The sequence below is a fragment of the Artemia sp. Qi Xiang Cuo genome, chromosome 7 (genome assembly GCF_049724085.1).
Source record: "Artemia sp. Qi Xiang Cuo chromosome 7, ASM4972408v1, whole genome shotgun sequence".
NCBI classification, from domain to species: Eukaryota; Metazoa; Arthropoda; class Branchiopoda; order Anostraca; family Artemiidae; genus Artemia; species Artemia sp. Qi Xiang Cuo.
The window spans coordinates 57015339-57043331 of record NC_142800.1 but is presented as its reverse complement, the minus strand read 5'-3'; the positions used below and the strand labels follow the sequence as shown (position 1 = coordinate 57043331).

The 27993-nt window shown below is 36.3% G+C and overlaps 1 protein-coding gene across 1 annotated transcript in view; it reads left to right on the top strand.

Annotated features, from left to right (window-relative positions):
• The window catches only part of CycH (cyclin H), a 49502-nt gene extending 23245 nt beyond the window's left edge, over window positions 1-26257 (top strand). The window contains exons 3-6 of the mRNA XM_089091625.1: window positions 14196-14397; window positions 21338-21567; window positions 24584-24697; window positions 26062-26257. Coding sequence (XP_088947751.1) covers window positions 14196-14397; window positions 21338-21567; window positions 24584-24697; window positions 26062-26203 — 688 coding nt within the window. The 3' untranslated portion in view covers window positions 26204-26257. The remainder of the gene's footprint in view (window positions 1-14195; window positions 14398-21337; window positions 21568-24583; window positions 24698-26061) is intronic.
• The last annotated feature ends 1736 nt before the right edge of the window (window positions 26258-27993 follow it).

The window sequence follows — 27993 nt, the reverse complement described above, 5'->3', positions numbered from 1 at the left end:
GAAAATTAAGGAGCTACATGAACATATAGGTTATCAAAAGGATATATCGGCAATGCGATAGCAACAGCTAATTGTATTAAATTGAAGCTTCTAGAACTTGATGAGAGGAATCTTCAGCTGACCAAAAGGCAATATGTTAATACTACTGCTGCTACTAGCACTTGTGCTATTACTTTTTTACAACTTACTTTTTTATGTTTGGCTATTTGTATCAAACAGTTCGTGGTAACGTTAGCAACTAGCATCCAACCGAGCAAGTTCAAAAATTTACCTCTGCTGTATTCCGTGCCAAGTGCACTGTGACGTAATCTATTGGATAAACAAACTAATTATTGGATAAGCTAACTAACCGCTGGCGGACGTGATTTATTGCAAGGCACTTTTGGAAAACGGGGGGATTTAATTGCCCCCCTTGCCAGTAAGTTTTTGTGTTATTTTTAACATAATTTTCTGAAGGTGTGGAAGGAAGTATATAAAGAGATGGTTGAATGATGGTTATCTAGCCCAATATTTTTGAGCCCGCCTAGTAAAAAATTTTGTATAGCGTTAATTAAAGGTTGTTTTATTATTTTTCGACAATTGAGGACAGTATTTTAAGCATAATCATTAATCTTCAACCAGAGATTCTAATGGCGAATAATTGGTTATTCGGTTGAAGGAAAGACAATGGCAAGTAAAGATGTCTGGTTCGGATAAAAGAAAGTTGCAGATTCTAACGGCAGGCGATGGAACAATGCGCTCTGATTCAGAAGTGAAGTTCTCAGGCAACGAAAGTACGGAAGAACAATTAATCATACTGACAAACCAAATAAACCAACTGAAGGTTAAAACAAAACAGTGGACTGACAAAATCGAAAAAGACTTGGACTTAAAAATCAGCCAAGAAGTTAACACCGCTGTCAGCAAACCGAGTGCTGCAAATCAGAGAACAGAACCGAGTGAGTCCACCATCGAAAACATCAAAACGGAGATTTACAATAGTCTGTCGCTCGATCTTGAGAAAGTGGTGAAAGATAAGCTCTGTGAACCAGACCGGCGTTTAAAATCCCTTGAGAAGTCCGTTTCTGATATCGATCTAGCTACTAAGGCTGTGAAAGCGTCAGTCAGTGAAATTAAAGGGACAATAGACAATCACAATGAGACCCTTGCACAAGCGTCGCTAGGTAACCAACTGATATTGTCGGCCTCGAAGAAGATGTCACGACGAACACTGTTATCAAGGAGAACGTAGAAAACAATCTTATGGAACTATGTGCGCAGAAATTTTCGGGCATTCCTTTAGATGCCTCTGGTATTGTCTTTGCCCGAAGAATAGGATGCAAAGTGTCAAATCTGCCAAGACCGACTGTAGTGACACTTTCAAACCTTAGAGTTCGGTTGCAGATTTAAAAAAATAGGAAACAGCTCAAGGGGTCTAGAATGTCTGTCACTGAATGCCTAACAAAAACTAAACGTGAGTTATTAGCATACGCAAAAACTGAATTTGGACTGTAAAATGTCTGGACCACTGACGAAAATTTTATGGTTAAAACCGGACCCAGAAGTGCCAGTAAAGTGTCAAATAAGAATGAGATTATCATTTTGAAAAAATATCCTGATACTACGATCGGGGGCGTTTAAAACTAAGAAAGTGCATTGATAATACTATCCACGGGTGTAAGTACTTTGTAACATTGTTGCTTTTCTACCTTAGTGCTACCATTTCTTTTTCTCTTTCTCATTTCTTTTTCTCTTTCTCATTTATTTTTCTCTTTCTACTTCTTATCCTGCTTATGCTTTTCCTGCTGTATTTCCTGCTTATGCCTCTCTTCTTGTTGTGATAGACGGTCGGATTCTCAGACTCAAAAAAGGGGGGGGGAGAAGGAACATAGATTTTTTTTCACGTAAGGGTTGCCCGTTTTTGGCCAAGTCATTATCAGTAGATATCATCACGAAATATTAAAAACACCGAAATACTCCTGTTATTACTATTTTCCTCCACTATCATTATTTTGTTTAATTGATGAAAATAAAAAAAATCGTTGATCTCGATAATGAATGATTTTTCATTCTTAACTGAACAGTCCCTGCTAAAAACCGCATTTCTCAATCTGCTAGGATGTAATGACGAGTCAGCTACTAATCCCATGATAGACAGGGTGTATGCCTTATTCTGCTCATATTCAATACCCCAAAAATGTCTTGATGAAATACTTACTGCAATTTCTACCAATGATAAGTCTATTAATTTCTTCCATAATGTTCAAGGAATTAAACCTAAATGGGATGATATTCTTACATTCGCTAGTGGAAAGAAAAATCCTTTTCGTTTAGTTGGTTTAAATGAAACTTGGCTGTCTTCTCAAGATAACGTGTCGCCATACTATTTGCTCGGTTTTGAAGCCATGCCTCTTCCACGGCACGTAACAAAGTGCTCCGGTGGCATTACATTATTTGTAAATGATTCTATCTCTTACAAGCGCCACGATGACTTGGAATCAATTTTTAATGGTGTGGTTAAACGTCGTCAATGTGTCTACTCAATAGTCATTGAAATTGTTGGAAAGTCATCTCCAGTAGATTTCATGTGCCTTTTTTATAAGCCACCGCCATTTCCAAGGGACATTTTCTGTTCGCAAGTTGAGCAGCTTATTTCGGAAATTAATGAATGTGGTCAAGGTAAAAATACATGTCTTATGGGTGACTTTAACATCAACTTGCTGACGATTAACGCTGACGCCAACTCGCGTTGGTTCCTTGATACAACTATATCATCTGGTCTTCTCCCCACTATATTCTTTCCCACATTTTATTGTATTGCTAGAAATACTGGAACACTGAGTGAACATCTATTCATGGCATTTAATATTCACACATCTTTTACCTCGCATATTATCAAATCTGATATTTCAGATCACCACCATATCATCAAAATGTTGCCAACAAGTGCAGACCGATCCACTAAGTCAGTTTATACTCGTGTTTTCACGTGTCAAAGTTTTTCACCAAAAGACATGGACTACTTCACTGACGCCCTGAAATTGAATGACTGGTCTGCTGTAACTCATGCGTCTTTGGCAGATATGGCAGCAAATGCACTCACGAGCCACCTTAAACAGTTAGAAGAACGGTGTTTTCCTCTACGGGCAAGTTTGATCAAAAGGCTTCCCCAAACTCATTGGATGACAAAAGATTTCGCTCAGTCTTCCGAACACAGAAATAGACGGTACCTGAAAGCTTACAATTTTACAATTTATAAAGCAAGAGTGAAATACAAAAAGTACAGAAATACATTAAACGGATTAGTACGTAATGCAAAAAGGCAGTATTATGCAGAGAGAATAAATGAATGTAAGAGTAACTTGAGAAAAGTATGGGAGGTTGTTAATGAAATAATTTGTCAATAAAGGACGAAGGTGGCTATACCTAAAGAAATAATAAATATGCGTGGTGAGACAGTAGCTAGCGAATCTCTTGCTGATGCTTTTGATTAATTTTTCGTTAATTAGACATCTCTACATGCTTCTGGCCCATCTCCTGAACAAACCCAAAGTAGAACAATATCAGGTCTTTTTCTAGCACCATGTACGAAAGAGGAATTACTAGTAATTATCAGTAAGCTGCCTAATGACAAAACCCAAGATACTTTGAGCTGTGCAACTATATCTTGAAGAAGGCCTCTGCATGTCTTGCAGCTCCACTTACACACTTGGTCAACCTTTCACTAGCAACCGGAGTTTATCCTAATGTGTTCAAAACTGCCCAAGTCCTTCCCCTCTACAAAAAAGGAGACAAGAGTCTTATCTCTAATTATCGACCCATATCAATTCTACCGGTTATAGCAAAAGTCCTCGAGCGAGTGGTTTATAACAGAGTATATAGATTCCTCGATGTCAAGCAGCTAATCTCTCCCCGTCAATACGGGTTTCGGCGTTATCATTCAACTTTGCATGCCTTTGTTGATTCAGTTGAATACATATCAAATAGCCAGGATGCTGGAGAAAAGGTACTAGGGATTTTTCTGGATTTCACTAAAGCTTTTGACACGGTATGCCATTCAATCCTCCTCACAAAATTACATTCATTTGGAATATATGGTGTTTCTCAAGAGTGGTTTTCATCATACCTGACTGATCGTAAGCAGTGTGTAATTGTGGAGGGTAGTGTGTCGCCAGAATCACCCGTAAAATCTGGCGTACCTCAGGGGTTGGTACTTGGACCGCTCTTGTTTATTTTGTATATCAATGACCTGACAAGATGTCTTACTACAAATGCACACCCACTACTATTCGCTGATGACTAAATTTTTTTTTTTTTTTTTTTTTTTTTTAAATAAAATAGGGTTTAATCATCAACCAAAAATAACAAAATCCATAAGCTAAGCTTGTAAAGGAGATCACTACCCCAACTAGGCCTAAAAAAAAAAATAAAAAATAAATAAATAATGAAAAAAAAAAAAAAACAACAACAAACATATCACATGAAAATAACTAATAAGCGACTATACCACCCCTACTCAAAATATCTCTTCAATTCTCAATATTCAACATATTAATCCTTGTCCTTCTCAATCCATCAACCAAACACAAAAATCAAAAAAACAAAAACATTAGCAAACTGAAGGCAAAAGAGACCGGAGAACTGACTCACTCACTCCCATATACCCTATAACAATGTTCTTTTATCAGACTTCTAAATTCAGAAACATCCGTCACCTTCTTTATCCTTTCTGGCAGACTATTCCAAGCACGAGGGCTAACATGGCGGATACAAAACATTGACCTAGTTGTCACAGGCTTAGGTAGTCTGAATTCATTCGAAAGTCTTAAACTATAAGAATGAAAACTAGAAACAGGCAGAAAAAAATCTTGAAAGCAAATTGGTAGCCTTTTATTCTGATGTTTAAACATAAAAAGAGCATTATAAAACTTAATCAATCCAAATAGTGGAACAATATGTAGTTCAGCATACCTTGCTCTAACCGAGGAACGCTTATTATCTCCAGTAAGTACTCTTACAGCTTGATTCTGTAATACTCTAATCTGTGATAAATGACCCACAAACGTTGAAGACCAAGCCAATATACAATAAATGAAATACGGATGAATAAGGGAGAAATAAAGCATTCTGAGAACCGGTCTAGGGAAAGTACGCTTTAGCTTCCTTATAATTCCCAAATTTCGGGCAACTCTAGCTGCAATTTGATTAATATGGTCTTTGAAACTCAAGCACTCATCAACTATCACTCCAAGAAACTTCACTGCTCTGACACGTTCTATAGCATTCCCATCAAGTTCTTGTTTCTCTATCCAGGGATTGTAATTTACACTTCTCCCGTAAATCAAAAATTGACTTTTCTTATGGTTTAATTTAAGTTTATTAACTCTCATCCATTTCTCTTTTTGTTCCATTCCCTTTTTCAGAACTAGTAGAAGTTCTCTTTCTGTCCTCGCAGCAACTGTAAAATGTGTATCGTCAGCAAAACTAGGAATTATAATTCTGTTACCGCGATGCCCTTTATCCGAAATATTTATATCTTCAATGCACCGGTAAATATCATTTATATAAATCGAAAATAAAAGAGGTCCCAAAACTGACCCTTGAGGAACGCCAGCCTTGACTCTCTGCGGGCTAGAGGTCTCACTTTCGATTTGAACAATCTGCATACGTTCACTCAGGAATGATCTAACAAGTTCCAAAAATTTTCCACGGATACCACAATTCGTCAAGAAGATCACTGCTTGCTCAGTTGACATTCCTTTCCTAAATCCAAACTGACTAGATCGAAAAAAAGACCTAGATTCTAGGAAATTAACCATTCTTACATTTATTAGTCTCTCTATTATTCTGGAAATAACAGGAAAAAGTGAAATAGGCCTATACTACTACTACTGCTAACAACTCATCGCAGCACCAAGCCGCCTGAGGCCAGCACAGCTACGCACGCTCCTCCTCCACCCCAATCTATTCAAAGCCTCCCTTTTTACACCCGCGCACGAAGTTCCCATTTCCTTTAAATCTTTCTTTATGACGTCCTCCCACCCCAGACGGGGACGACCTGCTTTCCGTCTAGCCCTAGATGGTTGGCCGAAAAGAACAATCTTCGGCAATCTGTCATCCTTCATCCGCACAACATGCCCTAACCACCTCAACCTTTCTTTCATTATAGACCTAGAAAGCGGTATTGAACCACATTTTTCGTATAGCCTATTGTTTGAAATACGGTCAGTCAGCCGGGTACCCAGAACAATCCTTAAGCAATTTCTCTGGAAAACGTCGAGCAAAGCTTCATCCGCTTTTCGGAGCGTCCGTACTTCAGAGCCATATTTGGCCACTGTCATCACTGTAGCTTCTAATATTCTTATATTGGTTTGCAGACTTATATTACTATTCTTCCAAACTTTTTTTATCTTTGAAAAAACACCCTGAGACTTGGTTATTATATTCTTTAAATCTTCACTGCTCCCACCATCTTTACTAATAATGCTACCAAGGTAAGTGAAGCTGCCCACCTGATCAATCTTTTCATTACCCAACGTCACCTTTTCATCTTCACTTATTCCTAGCCTTAGTGACTTAGTCTTCCTAACATTAATTTTCAAACCTATACTAGCACCCCGAACTCGTAAAACTTCTAAAACTTCATTCATTTTGCTCACACTTTCACCTAGAATGCATAAATCATCAGCATAATCTAAGTCCATGAGACTCTTTCCTCTCTAATTGATTCCGTGGTCTCCCATTGCCTCTCCTGTGCTCCTTAAAACAAAGTCCATCAAAATAATCCATATAAAGGGGATAGAACACAACCCTGTTTAACTCCTGATTTAATACAAAACCAGCTGCTAACCTCATTTCCTACCTTAGCCGCAGCAGTGTTATTCTCGTACATAGCACTAATCACTTTAATGTATTTGTCTGGTATACCATACAAGGATAAAACCTTTACTAAAGCTCCTCTATCAACAGAATCGAACGCTTGCTCATAATCTATAAAACTGAGAACCAACGGTGTTTGAAAACTTAGGCACTTCTCAATTATTAACCTAAGAGTGAAAATTTGGTCAACACCTCCTCTACCTTTTCTAAAACCGCACTGCTCTTCTCTTAAAACTTTGTCTACGGCATCTCTCAGTCTAAAAAGTATCATATTACTAAGCAATTTGCTACCTACATAGACCAGACTAATGCCCCGATAATTACCACACTCACTTTTATCACCTTTCTTATAAAGTGGCTTAATTAAGGTTTTCCTAAAATCGTTAGGTACTTCCCATTTTCAAAACTCATATTCATAATCTTCAATAACTTATTTCTGACCTCAGAGCCACCATATTTAAGAAACTCATTTACCACCCAATCAGCACCTGGAGCCTTATTATTCTTTAATCCTTTTAGTACTGTCGCTAATTCCTACTCACAAAACAAATCTTCATTCACATCCAAGGTATCACAAACTTTTTTATTTTCCTCTATATTTTTTCCTGCGACTCTATCTCGGTTAAGCAAGTTCTCAAAATGTTCGGCCCATCTCGCTTTAGCTTTTTCCTAACCGCTAATTGCCACCCCGTTCCTATCTTTAACTGGGACAAGTCCGGATTGACTACTACCTCTCAATTTGTTAACGTGCCAGTACAATATTTTATTATTATGCCGTCCAGCTGCCGGAAGCTCCGAGGGAGACCGACTAGGGTTCGTTACAGACTTCACAAGTTTCCAATTCTTGCCTGGATTTCCCTCAGCTTCTTTAAACTTAAAAGCAAAATAATCCGTTTTAGCTCTCCGAAGGAGACAATTTAGCCTGTTATTATATGCTTTATAATCATCCCTAGAAGGTGTCCCTTTATTTTGGATCAATTCCTTATATAAATGGTTTCGCCTTCTCATACTCAAGAGTAGACTCTTAGTAATCCATGGTTTCTTTGCTGATACATATCTGTAAACTCTTTTAGGTTTAATACATTTCTGAAGTAAACCTGTTAATGTCTAGTACCATTTTCCAAATTTCCTATTGATATCATATTCCTCTTGTAAAAAATTTAATTCAGTCTTATCAACTTCTAATTTAAAACGGGCAACAACCTCAGAATCAATAATAGGCCTAATGACATTACAACGATGTCCCTTATTCAACTGTAGGACGTGCGGTACTGTTATCATTACTCCAAAATGATCTGAAACACTATTAACCACAACAGCAGGTGACTTATATTCAGTATTTACAAATATGTTATCCAATATTGACGCAGAATTCTCAGTAATTCTTGTATAGATATTTATAGTAGGCTTCAGCCCGTAGCTAAGCATCATATCCAGAAACTCCTTAACTCTCTGACTAGAATGTAGACTTTTCAAATCAATATTGAATTCACCACACACAAAACACGGCTGTCTTGTTCCACTCAACAGGTCCAGTTGTTCTTCTAACAGACTCAGAAATTCAACGAGGCTACTAGACGGAGGTCGATAAATAATAGCAAGAACACATTTAAAATTTTGCTTAGATACTTTCACAACCATCGACTCAAACACCATTTCCTTATGTTTAGTAAGGGTAGGCATCGGCAAGACATTAAAATCACTCTTGATATATGCCGCTAAACCTCCATGTTGGTGCAGTTCCCTGTTTTTTAAAACCAGTTGGTAATTAGGAACATCTAATAGGGATGACGTATGAGACTTCAACCATGTCTCAGTCAGGGCCAATACCTGTAAACCTTGAGTCTGCAGAACTTCCTCCAGGTACTGAAAAGAAGTACTAATACCTTGGCAATTTAAGTGAAAAACCGAAAAATCACTCGGGTCATAATCATTATTCAAATCCTGAAGGAACTTATAACGGGCATTCAAATATTCCTCACCAATACCATTACTATCAAATTCACGATGGAGTACCCCACCCCCAATATCTTCAATCCTGAGTGAATCATTCTCCAGCCCCTTCAACCTATTCCACTCTAAATTAACCATTATCAAAAATCATTTTGTGATGGATATGAGAAGGAAAAGGTTCAGTTAACTTACACTTATCATTTTCATCATTCGTTGAGTTGGTATCATCGCTTCCTCACTTCGATCCTAAAAAAAAAAAGAAACATAAATATCTTCATAAAATCTAAAAAAACACTACTACTGTTTCCAGGCCTAGTATCAATGAAAGCCAAGACCAATCCATAAGAACTCCAAACTCAACCCGGGACGCTCCGCACCGTGCGATACATTATACACCATTAATACTTCTTTCTCATTTTATTTTTATACTTTATTCCATCCACAATATCTTTTTTAAAAAAAAGAAGAAAAAAAACACGAGACAACATTACTTCATACCATTATGCTATCACAAAAAAAAACAAAGAAGAAAAAAACACAACAAAATAATAACTCAAAACCATATTAGACTAAAATAATTAATACAAATATAAATATGACAACCCGCCTAGCATTGCATAGGCCCACCTCGAGGATTTATCGGCACTGAAAATTCAGGAATCACGTCATTCACGGAGAAAGAAACACGCAGGCCATTTGGCCGATCAAAACAAAGGAGAGGTGGAACCGATTTTGTTATCCATGCTTGAATACCACAATCAGCAAGCTTTGATCTTTTTTCAATCAGCCGTTTTCTAATATCTCACTGCCGTCGGAGCATCATCATTAAGATAAATATCTTTATGACCGCAAACAGTCTTTCCATTAAGTTTTTTACTCTGTTTCAGAATCGTTATTTTTTCGTCTTTAGACCGAACAGTAACTTTAAAATATCTACGCTCTTTTTTTACTTCTGTAACAGCAAAATCTGGGGTCTCATTTACACCTAGTCCTTCTTCACAAACAGTTTTGAAAATTGCTTTTGCTTCCTCTTTATCATCGCAAGGTACATTCCAAGCCACTATATTTTTCTCATTCATTCTATACTCGCAATGCATTAACCGATTTTTCAACTGATTATTTTCTTCACGGAGAAACACTGACTCAGCTGTAACAACACTAATCTGTGATTTTACATTTATTATTTCATTCTCAGTAGCCGCCACATGGGTCTGGATCGTTGAAAATTGCTGCGATTGGCCAGATAGAGCTTCCTCAAGCGATTTGACCCGGGTTTCCAGAGATTTGAACTGGTCCGTGATACCGTCAACCATTGTCTTTCACTATAGTTAGAATTTCAGAAAAGCTCCGAGCCAGCGTCGAAACCGACAAAGTCTCTCCATCCTTAGGTGAAGATGACGAATAATCATTTTGATTCTCTTCGAATGAGACTTCTTTACGGTTTCTTTTATTTCGCCCCATCAATAAGTAGCAATTAAAAAATGGACAAAGAGTCTTACCTCAGCCGGCAACGAGTGTTTATCCACGATGTTGCTAGCGTGCAGGGCTTTTAGCCGTTTGGCACGGCAAACACCTTTTCCAACGTTGGTAATCTAAGGCTCTGTTTATAATGACTAAAATCCAATCCTCTTTTACTCCATGCAATTCTTCAGTTCAAAGCAATAATCACACACCAAAAATTTTCTTTCATCAATTCAAAACATTAATCTCACAAGATATTTCACTCCTCAGCCAAAACTACCGCAGGCACGGAGCGCCTAAGGTGTTACTCGTTCGGGGAATGAATCATGACTGAGTCATCCGAGTCAACATTGCTGCTGAATCATCCGAGTCTGCTGCAAAAAAAGCCCAAAAAACCCTTGACGAAATATCTGACTGGTGTTATCGTAACAAAATGCAGGTAAATGCTACAAAAAGCTGCATCATAGTCTTCACTTCTGTTCCTTCAAACTCCTCATTGTCTAACAATGTCGCACTGTCAATCAATGGAAATCCCATTCCTCAGACCACAGTCACGAAGTTCCTCGGCGTATTTGTAGATTCCTCTCTTTCGTTCAAACATCACATATCCCAGCTGTCTTCAACAGTCTCACGGCAAACATCAATGTTACATAGAGCTAGCCTGCTTCTAAGTGCTGACATGATGAAAATGCTTTATAATGTTTTTGTCTTCCCCTACTTGAACTACTGCTGTTCTGTCTGGGGTAATACATTCAAATCTCATCTAAAATCATTAAAGAGATCGCAAAACCGTACAGTTAAGGCCACATATTGCCTCCCCAGGCTATACCCCTCAACAGACCTATACAGAGACACTGGAACAATAGATATAACAGAGATAATCAACGTTAGTAATCTGCATTTAGCAAACTTGGCAATATCGAATGGAAGGTCTTTCAAGGTACTTCAAACTTTGTAGCACAATTCTCCTCTGCAACCAGTCCAATTTTTTGATACCGAGAAGAAGGCTTACAAGGTCTCAACACTTTTCAGTTTATAGAAGTATTTCTGTATGGAACTCAATTAATGAATCTATTTAATCCATAAAATCATTTGGCACACTCCAAAAACGATACCTCTCTTACACAGTATTTGATACTGCATGAGTTAATGTCTCAATTCTTCTTTTATATCTTATCCTTTCACTCTCCTTCTTTGACTCCACCTCGTCTCCACCTTCTTTGACTCCACCTCGTCTAATTCTTTATCCCTCTCTTATGTTATCAGCTCTTCTCTTTTCATTTCATAGTGTGATATAAATTTGTTTACCAATATCTTTGTGACTCGTACAAGCATTGCTTTGAGTCGAAATGTTCATGTTAATTGTTTCGTTTGTTCATTTATTTAAAATTAAAAGGTTGATTGATTGATTGACTATTAATACTACTACTAATACTATTACTAGGACTACCATTACAGCTGTACCTAACAGTAATGAACGATATGAAGGTGGAATTTTCAGGAAATATTGAGGGTGAAAAGTGAACTGAATCACATCACGCCATCTGTATACAGGTTGTCAAAAGGGCGCATCAGTAATATCCTAAGGAAAGTTTGGTGTGTTTAAGAAAATAAAAGGTGATATATCCATACTGCTACTAATTTTATCACTGCTAATACGTAAGCTAAGGGTATTACGGTGAAACTGTCAAGGACTATTTTGGTAGAAATGGAATTGGATCAAATTGACTATGTTTATGCACCTTCTCAAAAGGGTTACACAGCAATATCTCAAGAACGGCTTCCATTAATAAGTTAGACCTTTCGGGATAAGTTGTGGGCGGGGGACTTCGAACTAATGAAAAGTTCAAAATTTGCAATAAAACCAAAATAAACACTTTATTGGGCCATGTTTTTGGCGATAGGCCTAATCCTGAAAGTTTCATTCAATTTAGAGGGTTTAGGGGCTACACTGATGAGTAATACAAGTTAGAAACCGCAAATGAAGCGAGAAATAGATTTTGAGCTTTTAATCAGCCTTAGTTCAAAATTATTTTTAGGCCTTGACTTCCGTTCAGGGTTTGATTTAAATGAGGGTTGGGTTAAAGGAGGCTTGAGTTAATTGGGCGTTTGTTAGAACGGGGGTTCAGCATGTAACTCTGTAGCCCCGTTTTTTCCCCAAAACCCTATGTTTTCTATGATCGTTTGTTTTAACTTCTGTTCGTTTTGGGTTTCTGTTTTTTTTTTAGTAATTTCTGATCATTTTGGGCTTGAATTAATATAGGAACTTTTTTATGCTAGTCTTTGGTTTAATATGGCTCTTTATTTTTGTTTGAAAAATTGTTTTTCGAAAGAATTTTTTTAATTGATTTAAAGAAAGCGCAACAAAAAGTGATTTTTTTTGTTATCTAAATTCTCAAAGTTCCAATATTTTCAGCACAGATTTTCATTACTCATCGTTCAGGAAAGGCCTGACACATCTACGTAAGAAAAAAAAAAAAAAAAAAATCAAACCAAAAGTTCCCAAACACAAAGAGAAAGTAGCTTTTGTGTCGGCTCCACCGAAGCAGGTAATTAAGCTTTTTCAAACCAAATGATGAACAACTACGAGCGTAGAAAGTACCACAAAATGAAAACAAAAAAATAAGCAAAGTGGTAAAAAAAATCACAGTATGTAAACGGTGAGAGCCGCCGTTTACCCCCCCCCCCCCCGCAAAAAAACATCCCCTAAGGAAAATACCCCGCGGAAAATAAAACCTCACGGAAAATACCCCCCTCCCAGAAAATACTTACCCATGGAAAATCCCCCCCCCCCCAAAAAAAGAAATACCTCTTATGGTTGGTTAGTCTCCAATCACTTTCGGCTTATAAAAAAAGACTAGAAATGCCTGGGTATTCTCAAACAATTTCTACCTCCATCCTCCTGTCGTCTCTCCCTTAGAACTAATTCTGTATTTATTTGAAGACTCAATGAGAGCTGAGATGTTTTGGAATCAAAATGCACCCTTTGAGGTATCTCCCTCTCTTTCTAGCTACAAAACAATCAGATAACCCCCTTGCAGAAGTTTCAATTCCTTTTTAAGTTTTTTTTATTTGTACTTGTCATTGTACTTGTCATTGGGATAGTACTTGTCATTGGGAAACATACGGAAATTTTTGTGTGGGGGTTTTCTGGAGGATCTTTCATGAGAAGAAAGTATTTGCACGGAGGGGGGGGGGAGATTTACACATAAATTACTATTTTCCACTACCCTTAGAACTTCTCAATTAAACTAAAAATTAACACGACTCAAAGAAGATTTTTAAATTTTGAAAACCATAATTTCTGCGAGTGGGTATTTTCCAGGTGATGGGGTTTCTGTGGGTGGAGAAGAGAAAATTTTCCGCAGGGGAGGGGAGGGGGGTGAACGCTTAGACCCGTAGAAAGTGACAGGGTGAAGGGAATCACAATTAACAGACATAAAAAAGAGAAATAAACCTGGATTTAAGAGTTTATCACGTCCGATTTTCTTTGTTTTTGTGACAACAAAACAGAGCATTTTTATAAATCATATTGACAGTAATTTATATAAAGACTAAAAAAAGCACACAATTCCAACAAGGTTGAACATGTAAAGATTCTAAGTTGGGTTTTACCCAATGTAAGTACGGTGGTTGAGTCGCACGAGGGTTCAGTTACATGAGGGTTCAGTTGCACCGTGGTTTCAGTTGCACGGTGGTTCAGTTACATGGGTTCAGTTACACGGTGGTTCAGTTACAATGAAACCGTTGGAATTAACATTTATTGATCCGAGTTGATATCTTTTATTTAACCCAATGATTAATCATGGCCCAGAATAGTTCAGCAAGCTTAATATATTCAAAATTTCTGCCTAGAATAGCTGTTGGCTTGGACTCTAATGTTCATTCAGCTTAAAAGCTACTTTGCCCTTGTTGTTTTTTAGGGCTACCTGTGTTTATCTTGCCTCAAAGGTGGATGAATTTAATGTATCAATTGGAAATTTTGTGGCCAATCTCAGAGGGGACAAAGAAAAGGCTTCTGACATTATATTGAATAACGAGCTGCTTCTCATGCAACAGTTGGGTTATCAGTTGACAATTCATAATCCTTATAGACCTATTGAAGGCTTTTTAATTGATATCAAGGTAGGTTTTTACTATTTTCTCAAGGTATATTTGCACTATTATATAATCCTCACATACACACAGAGAATAAAGTTTAGAAAAAAGTACAGGAGAAAATACGTTATCACTGTAAAAATAGGGTACAACGACGATGGGGAGATAAACAGGCAGGGGGTATCTAAGATATTCGTTGACCATATTTCTAACTTTGGAACTATATCAGAGACACAGAAGTTATTCAGAAGAAATTCCGTTTTGTCCAATGCGGATGATAAAGAAAATATTTATAAATTTTTAAAATGGTTTATCTGATTTCCATTGAGATTACTATTCTCAAGAATAGAGGAAAAGACCCAAAGCATAAATGTGCAGGACAGTCATAGAAAGTGGAGTAGACCTTGACCAGAACGCACCAATTACGTTTTCCTAAGTTTAAGCAATCTTTCCATGTTCTTTTTTTCACTATTTATTCATGATTTTTATCTATTTTTTTTTTATTTTTCTATTTTACAGCGGTAACAGTCCGCTTGCTCAAACTCTGAGGACATTTAGTAATGGAAATGCTAAGCCATCAGGTAATTTTTACACTAAGAACAGTGAAGGGGGGAGTAAGAGTAGTGGAAGAAAGGAGAGGGTATGGATAGGGAAGGAACTAACATCGTAAAAGCCAACTGAAACAGTAGAAATCATTTGGGAAAGATTGTTTTTGGTACGACTAATCAGAAGCAGGTCTTCCGCGTATGCAACATAAGCAAAACCAGAAAAGCAAGTGCCCAAGATCTAAAGCAAAAGGCTAGAAATACAAATCTTAATAGGGTGGGAGATAATACCCCTCCCTCTGTCTTACTGCTCTTATGATAATACTTTATATATTATCTAGTAGAAGAAAAAAATTAGAATACCGAAAGTTAAGGAACTTTTATCACAGAAAGACTAACCTAGAACTATAAAGAGAAGCTCACCATTCACCAAACTATCGATCGCTTCGAAAGATCTAGGGCATAAATATAAAGACCATTTACCTTGGATGAATTATCAAGGACTAAGAAAAACCGAATCCTATGCACGTGTTGACAACTTGTACCCCGTGCCAAAAACCAAACTGATTCTCATGAAAGTTTGCTTTTTTAGTTGAAAAAGATAGAAAGATATAATCGAATCCTTGTTAATATTGCAATATATGGTAATAGGTCCTTATGAATCAACATTGGAATGGTTATTTTTCTTAAATATATGGAACTATACGACACAAAATACTCTGAGTAGGTATGTAAGGGCATTGCTTCATACACGGTTTGCCTTTTGTCTAATTAAGATTTGTCTTATACAGCTATTGTCAATTACCCATTTTATGAATGAAGGAATCTACCACATCGTGTTATGTAAGTATACATGGACAGGGGGGAGGGGTATATTTCCTCTCTGAGATCTATTCCAATGACCATTGACGCAGAAAAATCTGGTGAATTAGTGTCCAAAAACTTGCCTTCCCTTTGGAAATTCTCTGTTCTGTAGTTGCACATATTCAGAATATTTGTACCCTATTAAGGTATGATTGGGAGATGCTCATCCCCTTTCTCCACAGGAAAAAGAAGAAAATTCAATCTTGGACCTGATATTATGGACGTTTCGCTCACCTCTGTCAGGCCTTTTCACGTATATTGTGTATATCGGGTAATCGAAACCTACATATTTCATGTGTTTCAGAATACTTCTGCGTCATTTTCCTTATTATTGCTTCAGTGCATTCAGTATGTCAGTCAGATTCTAGCGTATTTAGCAGCGTATCCAGTTTTATTTTTAATTAAGGATTCTTTATTTGCTTCTATCTTTTATATCCTTCTGTCCCTTTCGAACGGGACTCGTTCGTTCACTGGCTTTATATGCTTCTATCTTTGATATCCTTCTGTCCCTTTCGAACGAGATTCGTTCCTTCATTGGCTTTATTTGCTTGTATCTTTGTATATCCTTCTGTCCCTTTCGAACGGGACTCGTTCGTTTATTGGCTTTATTTGCTTGTATCTTTTATATCCTTCTTTCCCTTTTGAACGGGACTCGTTCCTTCATTGGCTTTATATGCTTGTATATTTGATATACTTCTGACCCTTTCGAACGGGACTCGTTCGTTAATTGGCTTTATTTGATTCTATATTTTATATCCTTCTTTCACTTTCGAACGGGACTCTTTCGTTAATTGGCTTTATTTGCTTGTATCTTTTATATCCTTCTGTCACTTTCGAACGGGTCTCGTTCGTTCATTGGCTTTATTTGCTTCTATATTTTATATCCTTTTGTCCCTTTCGAACGGGACTCGTTCGTTTATTGGCTTTATTTGCTTGTATCTTTTATATCCTTCTGACCCTTTCGAACGGGACTCGTTCCTTCATTGGCTTTATTTGCTTCTATATTTTATATCCTTCTGTCCCTTTCGAACGGGACTCGTTCGTTAATTGGCTTTATTTGCTTCTATATTTTATATCCTTCTGTCCCTTTCGAACGGGACTCGTTCGTTCATTGGCTTTATTTGCTTCTATATTTTATATCCTTCTGTCCCTTTCGAACGGGACTCGTTCCTTAATTGGCTTAATTTGCTTGTATCTTTTATATCCTTCTGTCCCTTTCGAACGGGACTCGTTCGTTCATCGGCTTAACAGTCAGTCGGCAATTGTATTAAAATTAATAGGTTTATTTCGATTCAGCTGTAAAATTTCCGAAAGGAAGTCTAAAAATGTTCCGCTCATAATTCCCGTCAGTGCACTTTACATCCGTGCACCAGTACGACAGAACTAAGAAAGAAATACATTAATAGTGTTAGAAGGCATAAAGTTTGACAAAAAATAGAAAAGGTAAAATTAAAAAATAACAAAAAACAAGGTTGATTTTCAGTCACTGGAAAACGAAGCGAAAAGAAAAAAGTAGATGTTTTGGAAAGGCGCCAAGCCGTCCTCAGTGCTCTGAACAAACAGAAAACAACTCATCTTTTGGGATGAACATCATGAAAGCCAAACGTATTTAAGAAGGCATAATAGAGTACTGTGAATAGACTGGAAAAGAAGCAAAAGAGGCTGCAAATAAAATGATATTTAAATGAAAATTTGAATATATTGACTCAGCACAGAAAAGTGTATTGAATTAGAAATAGGTAGTTTGGAATATAGGTATAAAAATGCCGAAACAGAGGAAACATGGTATTTGTTTATAAGATTCTCTTTCTCAGTATAAAAAAGAGTCTCAAGATCGACTTTGAGTCTTTGCTTCTTCAGCTATCATATACATGATATGCTCTGTGTAAAACAGGTAAATAATAATGATAGTCAGAGGCAACCCTATAGCGCTGACTATAGTAAAGAGCCGTAAGACTTCAGTGTTTTATTATTTTTATGTCTTTACTCCAGAGGCAGTTCATATGGGAGGGGTGGTCGTATAAACTTCGGAGGGGGCTCATTCGATTGGGAAGCGAATTATATTTCAAATATTTTCTTTTGTACTTGAAATCTTGAATTGCTGAGGTTTCAGCAATACATCATTATACATCAAATATTCAGTTTAATCTTTTTAGTTCTTTCCATGGGCTGTTCAAGACATAAAGTTTTCAATTAAACTCAAATAACACAGCAGACTTTAGACTTTTATAGTTAGGAGAGGGAGCGTGGGACAGCACCCAAATTCTTTTTCATAGTGATTTTTGTTCGTTTTAAGTTTGATTTGAATGTTCAATTTAAGTTTCACTCGTTTTACGATTTACTTATTCATTATATTAGAACATGCTGTATGTTTGTTGACTGCGATAGTTTATTTGATTTCTGTTCGGGCTGGGTTTTATTTATTATTAAATAGTAATTTCTGGTCTTTTTGAGTTTGAATTGTTATAGAAATTTATTTATGCTTGTCTTAAGCTTAATATGGCTCTTTATTTTTCTTTGAAAAACTTCTTTTTTGGAATTTTTTTTAATTGATCAAGTAAAATAATAGGACCTTTAAATTTATAATTGTAGAAACATAACTAATAAAACAGAGTAAGCTTTCATTTTAAGAGTGGAAAAAAAAACTCACAAAATACGGGTATTGTTTGGCTACTTCTGGGACTATTTTTAATGAACTAATTTTAAAATATTTATTTAACGGAATAATTGAAAAATGCATAAGCGAATAATGGAGAGAAGCCAAAGTAAAATTCTAATGCGTAAAAGCATGGACAGCAAAAATCTCAAACGTAGATTAGCAACAAATATTAAACATGTTCACAATGACTCGAATCGAACGTTAAAAACATTATATAACTCATTAGTTATAAAACATTTAGAGAATTCCGTGGTTCCTAAGCACCGATAGTCTCTCAAGCAGTTTTTTTCGATCTGAAACATTATATTTTATCGTAATTGATTGGGATTAACTGTATCATTCTTTTTGTATTTGTAATATTTATTTAGGTTATCAGTTTATCCCCTATTAGGAAGGAAGCGCAGAAACAACAAACGAACAGCAAACTTATCCTTCTATTCCCCAACTAACACTATCTCCAAATCTAGTGGCTGCTACCGTGACAATGCTCCTCCCCCCCTCTGTATAGTGCCATATATAGCGTTGGGCTTTATTTAAAATTACAAGGAAATACTATAATTATGAAATTCTTATTTTATAATATTAAGCATCTTTCTTTTAATCAGATTTTCATGATTCCTTCAGTGGTTATCAACATTTTAAAATTATTTCAAAATAATTTATTTATCCAACTTATGTCAATATTTTCGCAATGAAATGATGCTGTTGGTGGTTTAAGAATACAAAAAACCGTTTACTAAAAAATACGAGCATTCAAATGATAAAAACAGAGGTCAACTATATAATCTAGGATTATATCAGGACCATTAAAAGGGTTGGGGTGCATTGTTGGGGTAGCTAGCATTAGACCTAGGAATCGAATGGTAGGCTTACTGCTCTTTTGCTATTGTTATATTTCCTTCAGAAACTGCACTGTTACCTTATTTAAATATTAAAATCTTCCTCACGAAAAGATTGGTTTGTGACACCTAGACTAGCAGATGGAATCTTGTGTTTGGCGGCAACAATAGTCCTACCATCCTGAAACAATAAACGGAACCTTTTATCTGGCGTATTTTTTGTATCTTGCGTTACTAACGTGGAAGTTATTTCACGGCTTATTGTACTAGAATAGAGTATACTTGCAATAGTGTGTAGGTGGGAGAGGCCTTCTCACCTCCCCAGTACTGATTTGAAGAGTCTCCTTCCCTGGATACGTGACTGTTTTTTCAAAATAGCATTTAGGAGTCTTTTTTAGGATCATTTGCTCTTAATTTTGGGCTTTGTAAACTAATCGGGTACCTTTGGAGATACGATTCAAAGAACTAAAAGGTCATTTTATATGTATGAAACATTCACTATTCTATCCATATTATTTCCAATAAAACAGCTCATTGACATTCAAACCCTAGGTATGTAAAAACATTTTATACTTTTCTTTTATGGATAGACATGCGGGTTTTCTGAGAGAAATAGACAGATGTCTAAGCTCTTCTCGACTACAAGGGTCCTCATGTGGACCTGCGGCAATTGGGATTCAACCCCAGGCCCCGCATTGACAGGCAGAGATCAATTGCCACCGCAGACACAATTGACAGATGTCTGGACTAGATTTGGGCCTGTTTTGTGTTGTGTTGATGGCATCAGTGGTTCTATCAGGTGTGGCTTGTTTTTGTTTGAAATATTAGATGTAAGATTTCTTTTCTTATTTTAGCCTGGTCTTCATTATTAAAATCAGTTATAGACGGAAAAATATGATTTTCTTGTATCTCATATAAGTATACAATGGGGACTTAAAATCCTCTACAAAAGGTTTCCGATAATGGTGATTCTAATGGTGTACTTTTCATTTTGATCTGCTCTTTTTGACGGAAATTCAGTTTTTGTGTATAGATACATTTCAACATGTCATGATTTCATGATGCCATGACCTCATATAGTAATACGGAAATGATTCCAAAAACGACGTTTTTTTTAGTGTGCAACACTAGTCTAAAGAGTCTCCTTAGCTGGTACAGTTAAAAACCATTTTCCTATTTATGTAACTTTTTCGAATTCATCCCTCCCCTCCCCCTTTGAAGTCTCCCCTACAGATTTGAATCAAGTTTTGGAATTTATTTGATCTGGTTCACAGTATCTAGCGCTATAACATGCAAGCGAAAACAATGTTCAAGCATCAGCCCTTCTATTTACTTTTATAAGGGTTCCAAAAAGAAAAATAAATAGAACCGATTTTTGAGTAGCCGATAGATTAATTGATAAATTGATAGGCAGATAAATACTGCTCCACACCAAAAATAGAAAAATATGAATAAACAAACAGCGCAAATGAAAAGAGTAGGAAGAGTAAGTGAGTTTGGTTTATGATGCAAGATTATGTGACGCTGCTCAAGCCACAATAGTGGCTTAATAAAACGTCACACGTTCTTACCATTTCTACGTTTGGTTGATAATGTTATTTAAAAAATGTGGTAAGTGCCAGTTAAGTATGATGTAATTATTAGTTGAAAATAAAACCCATCTCATCTCATCTCAAATGGCTAATCCTAATGGTATACTTAAGATCAACAAAAATCTTTAATTTTTTGCAGCAATACGTTACTAACTGAAAAAAGAGACAACACTAGGAATTTAAATAAAGGTTTACATCCTGAATGTTACCTTCTTACTAAAATGAGAACTAAAACAAATATTTTCCAGTAATGATTTTACAGGGATATTCTGAGGGAGATCTATTATATCTTTTCTAAGTAGGTGCAAAAAGTTGGTTTTTAGCAGAATTAACTGTAATCGGGAATGACGGCCATAACCTAATCGTACCCTCTCTAAATTCAAAAGAAAAATGAGGATTATGTGACTGGTGATCACGAAATAACAAATCAGTCGTTATGAACAATTTTACTTCTTTGATTTTTTTTAGACTCGCTACAGCCAAATCGGGAGCATTGACAAGGTTCGACCAAAAATTGACGAATTTTTGGAGAAGTACTACTTCACCGACCTATGTTTAATTTACGCTCCTTCGCAGATAGCTCTGGCCGCTATTATTCACGCTTTCAGCCAGGAGTCAGGAAGCTTGGATCTATATGTTGTTGATGTCCTCATTCCAGGAGATGAAAGCCACCTCGGTCCATTAGTAGAAGTCATAAGGTATTTAGTGATGGATTGTTTTCTTTTAACGGAATTGTTAATATGTTATATTGCCCATATAGTTGACTGTATTCCAGTTAAGTGCTTCCTTGTGAATGAGTTTCTATTATCCCCCTTTCCAGCCTTATTATCATCAGTCACGTAAATCCCATTATGAAAAATTTTATTTATGAAATTTTGATACTTCTTCTGCTGTAATAATTTTGAAATCCTTGAAAATTGTAAAGAAATTGAAGAATTAATCGGAACAACGTTGATCCTGTCTTGGGTCTATAGCCTATTATCCCTCTCTTTACCGTCATTTCCACTAGTCAGGTAATTTTCGTTTTGAAAATGAGAAATTTTAAATTATGATTAGTTATGATGATTACTAAAAGAAATTTTTGGCTCTTGTTAGTTGTCATGTAGTGTAAAATTATATTTTAAAACTTTCAAGATTTCTCGCTATTGTAAAGAGATCGATTGACTACTCCAAGCTTATCTGCAAGTGTTGTTGATCAGAATCTGTAATATCGTGTAGTGGCAACAGCGTATTTTATTAGTAATCATCTGGAATTTTTTCTAACGTTATTGCCACCTTCTGTAAAAATACGACCTAAAATCAAAAGAAATAGGCCGTAATGACGTTAGAACACAAAATCAAATATTTCAGTGAAACCTAGCAAAAACTAAGCGGATTGCCTTCTTTTTGTAAGATTGATCTCTTGCTAAAATTTTTCTCAGATTTTTAGTTTTATCAAGTTGTATCATTTTCTGCTTCTATTTGAAATGCACCGTCACTTTGACGGTTGAGATTAGGGATATTATGGGTGAGTCAATGTAGAAAGCAGGAAAGGTAAATTTATATTTTAAGTAGTAACGGGCCACTTATTTTTTGAGAACAGATAGCTTAACAATGAGAGTTCTGTTTGGAATGAACAAATAAAGAAAATCACTTTTGTTCTAAAGCCTGTGCCAGCTAAGGAATTCAAATAGTACCGCCTTTATTGAACCTCATTAGTTCTCCTGTGCTCCTGTAGGAAATTTTAAGTCAGTAAAAAAAGAAGAAAAGCCAATTCCCAGCCGATTGGTTCTTTTGTGTGAAATTTTAACCCACTTAAAAGAACGAATAGTTTTTGAGTCACAAGATGTTCTATCGGCAGCCATTTTCACTTTTTTTCTTTCTTTTTTTTTATAGAGAGAGAGAGAGAGAGAGGTTTAAAATTATGACAGACAAACAACAACCAAAGTTCAACGGCCTCCCCAAGAAGTAAGAAACTTGTCCGAGAAGTGGCAAAAACAGACTGAAGCAAGAGAGAGAGAAAAAAAAAACTCAGTTCACAACACGCTTCCTACTCAACACCACTAACCTTATAACAAAATATTTTAACGAATGCACTATACTATGCATACCCTGAGAGTTCATAATTATTAATTTATTTTAGCTATTTTAGCTCGGTAATTAAATTAGCTTTTACTTTACAGAAACTAACAAAAAATGTATTTAAAAAAAGCAATTGTTAAAGTTAAAAGATAATTTTTGTACATAAATTTCTGCGTGTTAATTTTGCAGACAAGAAAGCTCAACTTATTTCAAAGTAAAAATATATCCTTATACCTTAAAGCACATAGATACGAGAAATAGCTTTTGAATGAGCCATTAAGAATCTCTTTATGATGTTCTTGTAGCCCGCTAGACCTGTTGGAAAAAAAAAAAAAAAAACTGAAGAGAAACTACCGATGCAAAAAAGTGATTTTCATTTGTTGTTCAGGGAGGGGGACTGTAACTTGCCTGTACAAGGTTTTAACCGTGTTGATTCCATTGGTACACTTTTCATTTTGATCTGACGCCATTTTCGAGGGGTTTGAGGCTTTTTTCGAAATCACCCGAAATTTCTTTTCGCAATAAACTTTTAAGACAAACCGAAATAATAGTTAACATTCCTTAGTCAGTGTTAGATGGGAATTTTTTTTTCACAAGGCAGTTTTTTTCAAAACGTGAATTTTAACTTTTCGTTACTATGGGCTGTGATTCGCTCTTCACTAGATTGCAGCTGCCGCTGCAACCATTATACCTTGCCGGGACATACTTTAAAAAAATTAGCCTAGAAAATGCCTGAAAAAAGTGGATACCGATATTCCCGATACGATACATGCGATACCAATACGCACGATACCGTTACGGCTATATCGATACGCCCGATTCCACATACAGCCCCTCCCCAGGGAGTATGAAGGGCCATTTCATCACCAAAACTATATATATTGGACCTTTGAACTATGTTAAACAAAATGGCTATCTCAAATTTTTTATAGGACTTGTTGGGGGGAGGGGGCCTGTAGGGAGGGGGCGGGGCTTTTTGCCCTCCAATCTTTTCGGTCACTTAAAAAGGGCATTTACAAATTTAATTCCCTTTAGAATGAACTATCACACACCTCTCTATGATGCTCTGGCCACCCCCTAGCCCTTCTAGAAAAAAAGAAAAAAAAGAAAGGGAGACAGATCAGTGCTACCCATGCAAAAAAGTCATTTTCTTTGGTATTCAAGGTGAGGGACTGTAATTATCCTATAAAAGGTTTTAGACCATGCTCATTCCAATGGTGCACTTTTTGTTTCGATTTGACGCCATTTTTAAGGGGGTTTGGGCTCTTTTTCGAAATCACCGTAAATTTATTTTCGTAATAAACTTTTAATTCTAAGATTAACCGAAAAAATTCCTGATTCAGTGTCAAATGGCAATTTTTTCTCACTAGACATTTTTTGAAAACGCGTTTTTTAACTTTTGGTTACTACGGGTTGTGGTTCGCTCTTTACTAGGTTGCAGCTGCCGCTGCAACCATGATAAATTAAGAATTTTCATTTATTCATTTTATTTTCTTGTGTCTTCAATTTGAAATGAAACTTACCAAAGGGATTTTAAAATACAAATCAAGAGAAGTCAGTATGAGAAATGGGACTGTTTTAAGAATAAATGTGAACTTTTCTTTATATCTAAGTAAAGTATTCACTAATATTACTGAATGTTCTATGTTTCAGAAGCATTCGAAAGACAGTCCGGGATGTAAAACGTGTATCTAAAGATTCATTGAAACCTCTAGAGATGAAACTGGAAAAATGCAGAAATCAAGCAAACAACCCGGACAGTGACGTGTAAGTTGTTTGTTTAATTTATATATATGAAGTATTTTGATATACAAAAAGTTTAGATCATGCGATCCTAATACAGTTTGTGTCGCTCTTGGAAGCATCTGAGGCCCCGCCAGACTAGAAGTGGGCTCTTCACTGTTTGTATTAATGTATAGCAAACAAAATATGTATCTTTTCATACTAAGATTATGAAAAAGTGAAAATATTTTGTGATATAGCGCTACCCTCTGTGTGAATAATTACCATCTATGAATCGCTAGACTATTCAGGAGCTAAGAGCCGTCCATTAATTTACCCTAATCCTTAGCTAAAATGATGGTATCACTAAATACACCCTTATCTGGTATATTGCTACGTTTACGACCCCCCAACCTCCCTAGGTCGCATCATCCCTGCTAAAGTAATAACCACTAACAGTATTGCGCATTTGTATGATTTGTCTCCGCCAGGGAAATGAGTGGTATTGAAACTTTTCCTTGATCACGTTTGTTTCTGAACCTCTAATCTAGGGCGTGTTAGAATATATATAACAAATGACTTTACTAGCCTTTAATAACCCAGGAAAAAGATGGTTGGATTCAAAAATAAATTGGGAAGGAACAATCTTTATAAACTAAGAGAGACTTAGGTTTTTATGAGAGGAGGCAAAGATAAGTTATTTGTAACCTTTTTTGTATTATATGTGCAAGGGATTCCTAAATGTACTTGCGGGGAGAAATAAGTCTTGGCACTGCGGGGACAATTCCAGTTTCGTTTTTCTTATTTTTCTTTTATAAAATGTTTTTTTTTTTAGTTACGCAGTAGAATCCATTTTCCAATTCATTTATGCATAAAAAACGTTGATAACGGTTTGTTCTGTCCACATCTCTGTTCTAAGACAGAAAAAAATGCTCTGATTCTTAATTTTTTATATAATCTAGACACGAAAGCATGGAGGGCGTCTGATCCTTCCCCCTCCCCTGGGATCTCGAGATACGTATAGTGATTTCTCAAGTTACCGTGACATTTGAATATTTTCCTGCTTTTTGAAGCTGTGCCCCCCTCCCCCCCCCCCTGTAAAAAAAAATCGTGCTCACTTTCCTAATGTCAGGATGCATTTATCTAATACGATTCGTATGAAAGATTGGCATGCATTTTGAAATCTGTCCTTTTTTATTAATTTATATGGGTTATGTTTAGCTGTTAGATTCTATCATTAAAATTTTATTGTTGAATTTGAGGTACAAAATTCTGATGGCTGAAAACAGCATCATTTCAAATTAGCATATCCATTGAGCCAAAACTTCCCTTTAGCGGGAACCTTTTCCGGTCTATTGGGTTTCTGTATAACGCAAATTTCGTTGAGTGTTTGTCTCTTATACTTTTAGCTACAAACAGAAGATGGTGGAATCATTAGAAGAAGAAGATGAAAGACAAGCCATAAAATGTGCAAGAATAGAAGAGGAGACACGAAGAATGGACGCTGAATCTCTTGGTGATATGCAATCTCTTGATTCTCCTGGACTGTGAAAGCTTATGTGTCTTTTCTGATCATTAAATTTATATCTTGTTCTTTTTTTCTAATGACTTGGCTTTTGAATTCTTGAAATGAGGCAATTACCCCTTTCTTAAGCTTGCTGCAATAGGTGCTTACTGGGGTGCGGGGGATTCCTTTTTGGCTCAATTGTACAGAGTCTCACAATCTCATGTATGATTCTCATATGGTTCAGTTAATGCCGGCTGTTCTGGCTGCGTCAATAATATCGATTGAGTCGGGGCTAGGAGGGTGGGGGTTGGGCTAAACAGGTAAAACTTATTTTATCTATTACGTACACGGAATTGCTTGATTTCTCGCGTCTATGGAGGGGGTCGGCCCTCCTTTTTACATTGGCGCGGCCCGAAATATACCTTTTCTTTCGCCCAACAGTAAATTGTAAAAAAAAAGTAATAGTGTCGTCCCCAAAAAGAAAAGGAGCGACATACTAAGAAAATGAGTTAAGGGGTGAGAAAGATTGCGCTAAAAAGTGTCGTATCCACTGGTCACATTTTCAGAGGAGTATTTACTTTGCTGGAGGCAGGGAGAAGGCAGCCGCAGTAAAGAAAAATTCAACTAATTTGTTTCAGTACATCTAATACAAAGACTAGTTAACATGATTTTATGTACAATTCACTGAAGTGAAGCAATTTGGTTCAGGTACAGGCTCTAATTTTTACCTAGTCTTTCTTGTTCACATCCTCAAACAAAAAGATATCCCCTTTGAAGGATCAAAAAGTCATGTTTACACTCTGGGAAAATTATGAAATTGGGAAATACCCCCTCTTGCAATTTTGGGACGATGATTTAAACTTTACAATATTTCTTATAGTCCTGGCACAAAGCTTACAACCGTTTATAGCGTTTCAGATTTACCGGGAATCTGAACGCTTAACATTCTAAAAACTGGTTTAATAGATAGAAGAAACGTCGAATATTTTACCAGTTTCTTTCCTATATACTGTCATGTTTATTATATATGTATCAGGTCATAAATGGTGCACCATGAATTATGCTGTCAAGTTTACCATACGTTTTTTTTTATTTTTATGAATAATTGGACTCATGTACATATTCTCTATTTTTAGGGGGAAGGGGCTCGACAAAAGGGAAAAAAACAAGGAAAATTATAGGTATGCGTTCGAAAGTCATGAAAATTCGAAGGTTTCATATCTCGTGTATTTTATATTTTACAATTTTATCTGTTATTTATCTCCCTGCTGTTAAATATCCCTTCAAAATTAATTTTTCTGAGTCGTGACTTCCTCCATTACGAATTTTTTATCAGGGTAATATGCTCAAAACATGAGATACGACGTTTTCAGATCCAGCAGTATTTTTGAAGTAAAACTTGGCGCTCCTCCTTGTCACATTGACCTATTTAATAACTTTTGTATTCGTTAGTATATCAGCATATTATTTTTATTGCATGGGGCCGTAAAAATTACCGGTGGATGGGAATTTAGGCTGCATAGCTCTTTCAAGCTATAAAGACCAGACACGCTCGCCGTAATGAAAGGCAAAACATGGCTAGCGCTTGATAAAAGCCTTTTAATTAACCACCTGTAATATCTTCTTGCAACCTTGTCAAAAGTTTGGAGGGGGACAGCTGTAAAAGTAAGGCTTACACTCCACTCCCTGATTAAAACAACCTATACAGACCAGGCAACGTATGCAGGAATTTGTTTCGGGGGGGGGGGCGCAAATCCATCAAATCCCTTATTATGTGAGAATGTCAGAAAATTATGGGAAAATAAAAAAAAAATTGAGAAATTTCTCAATTGTT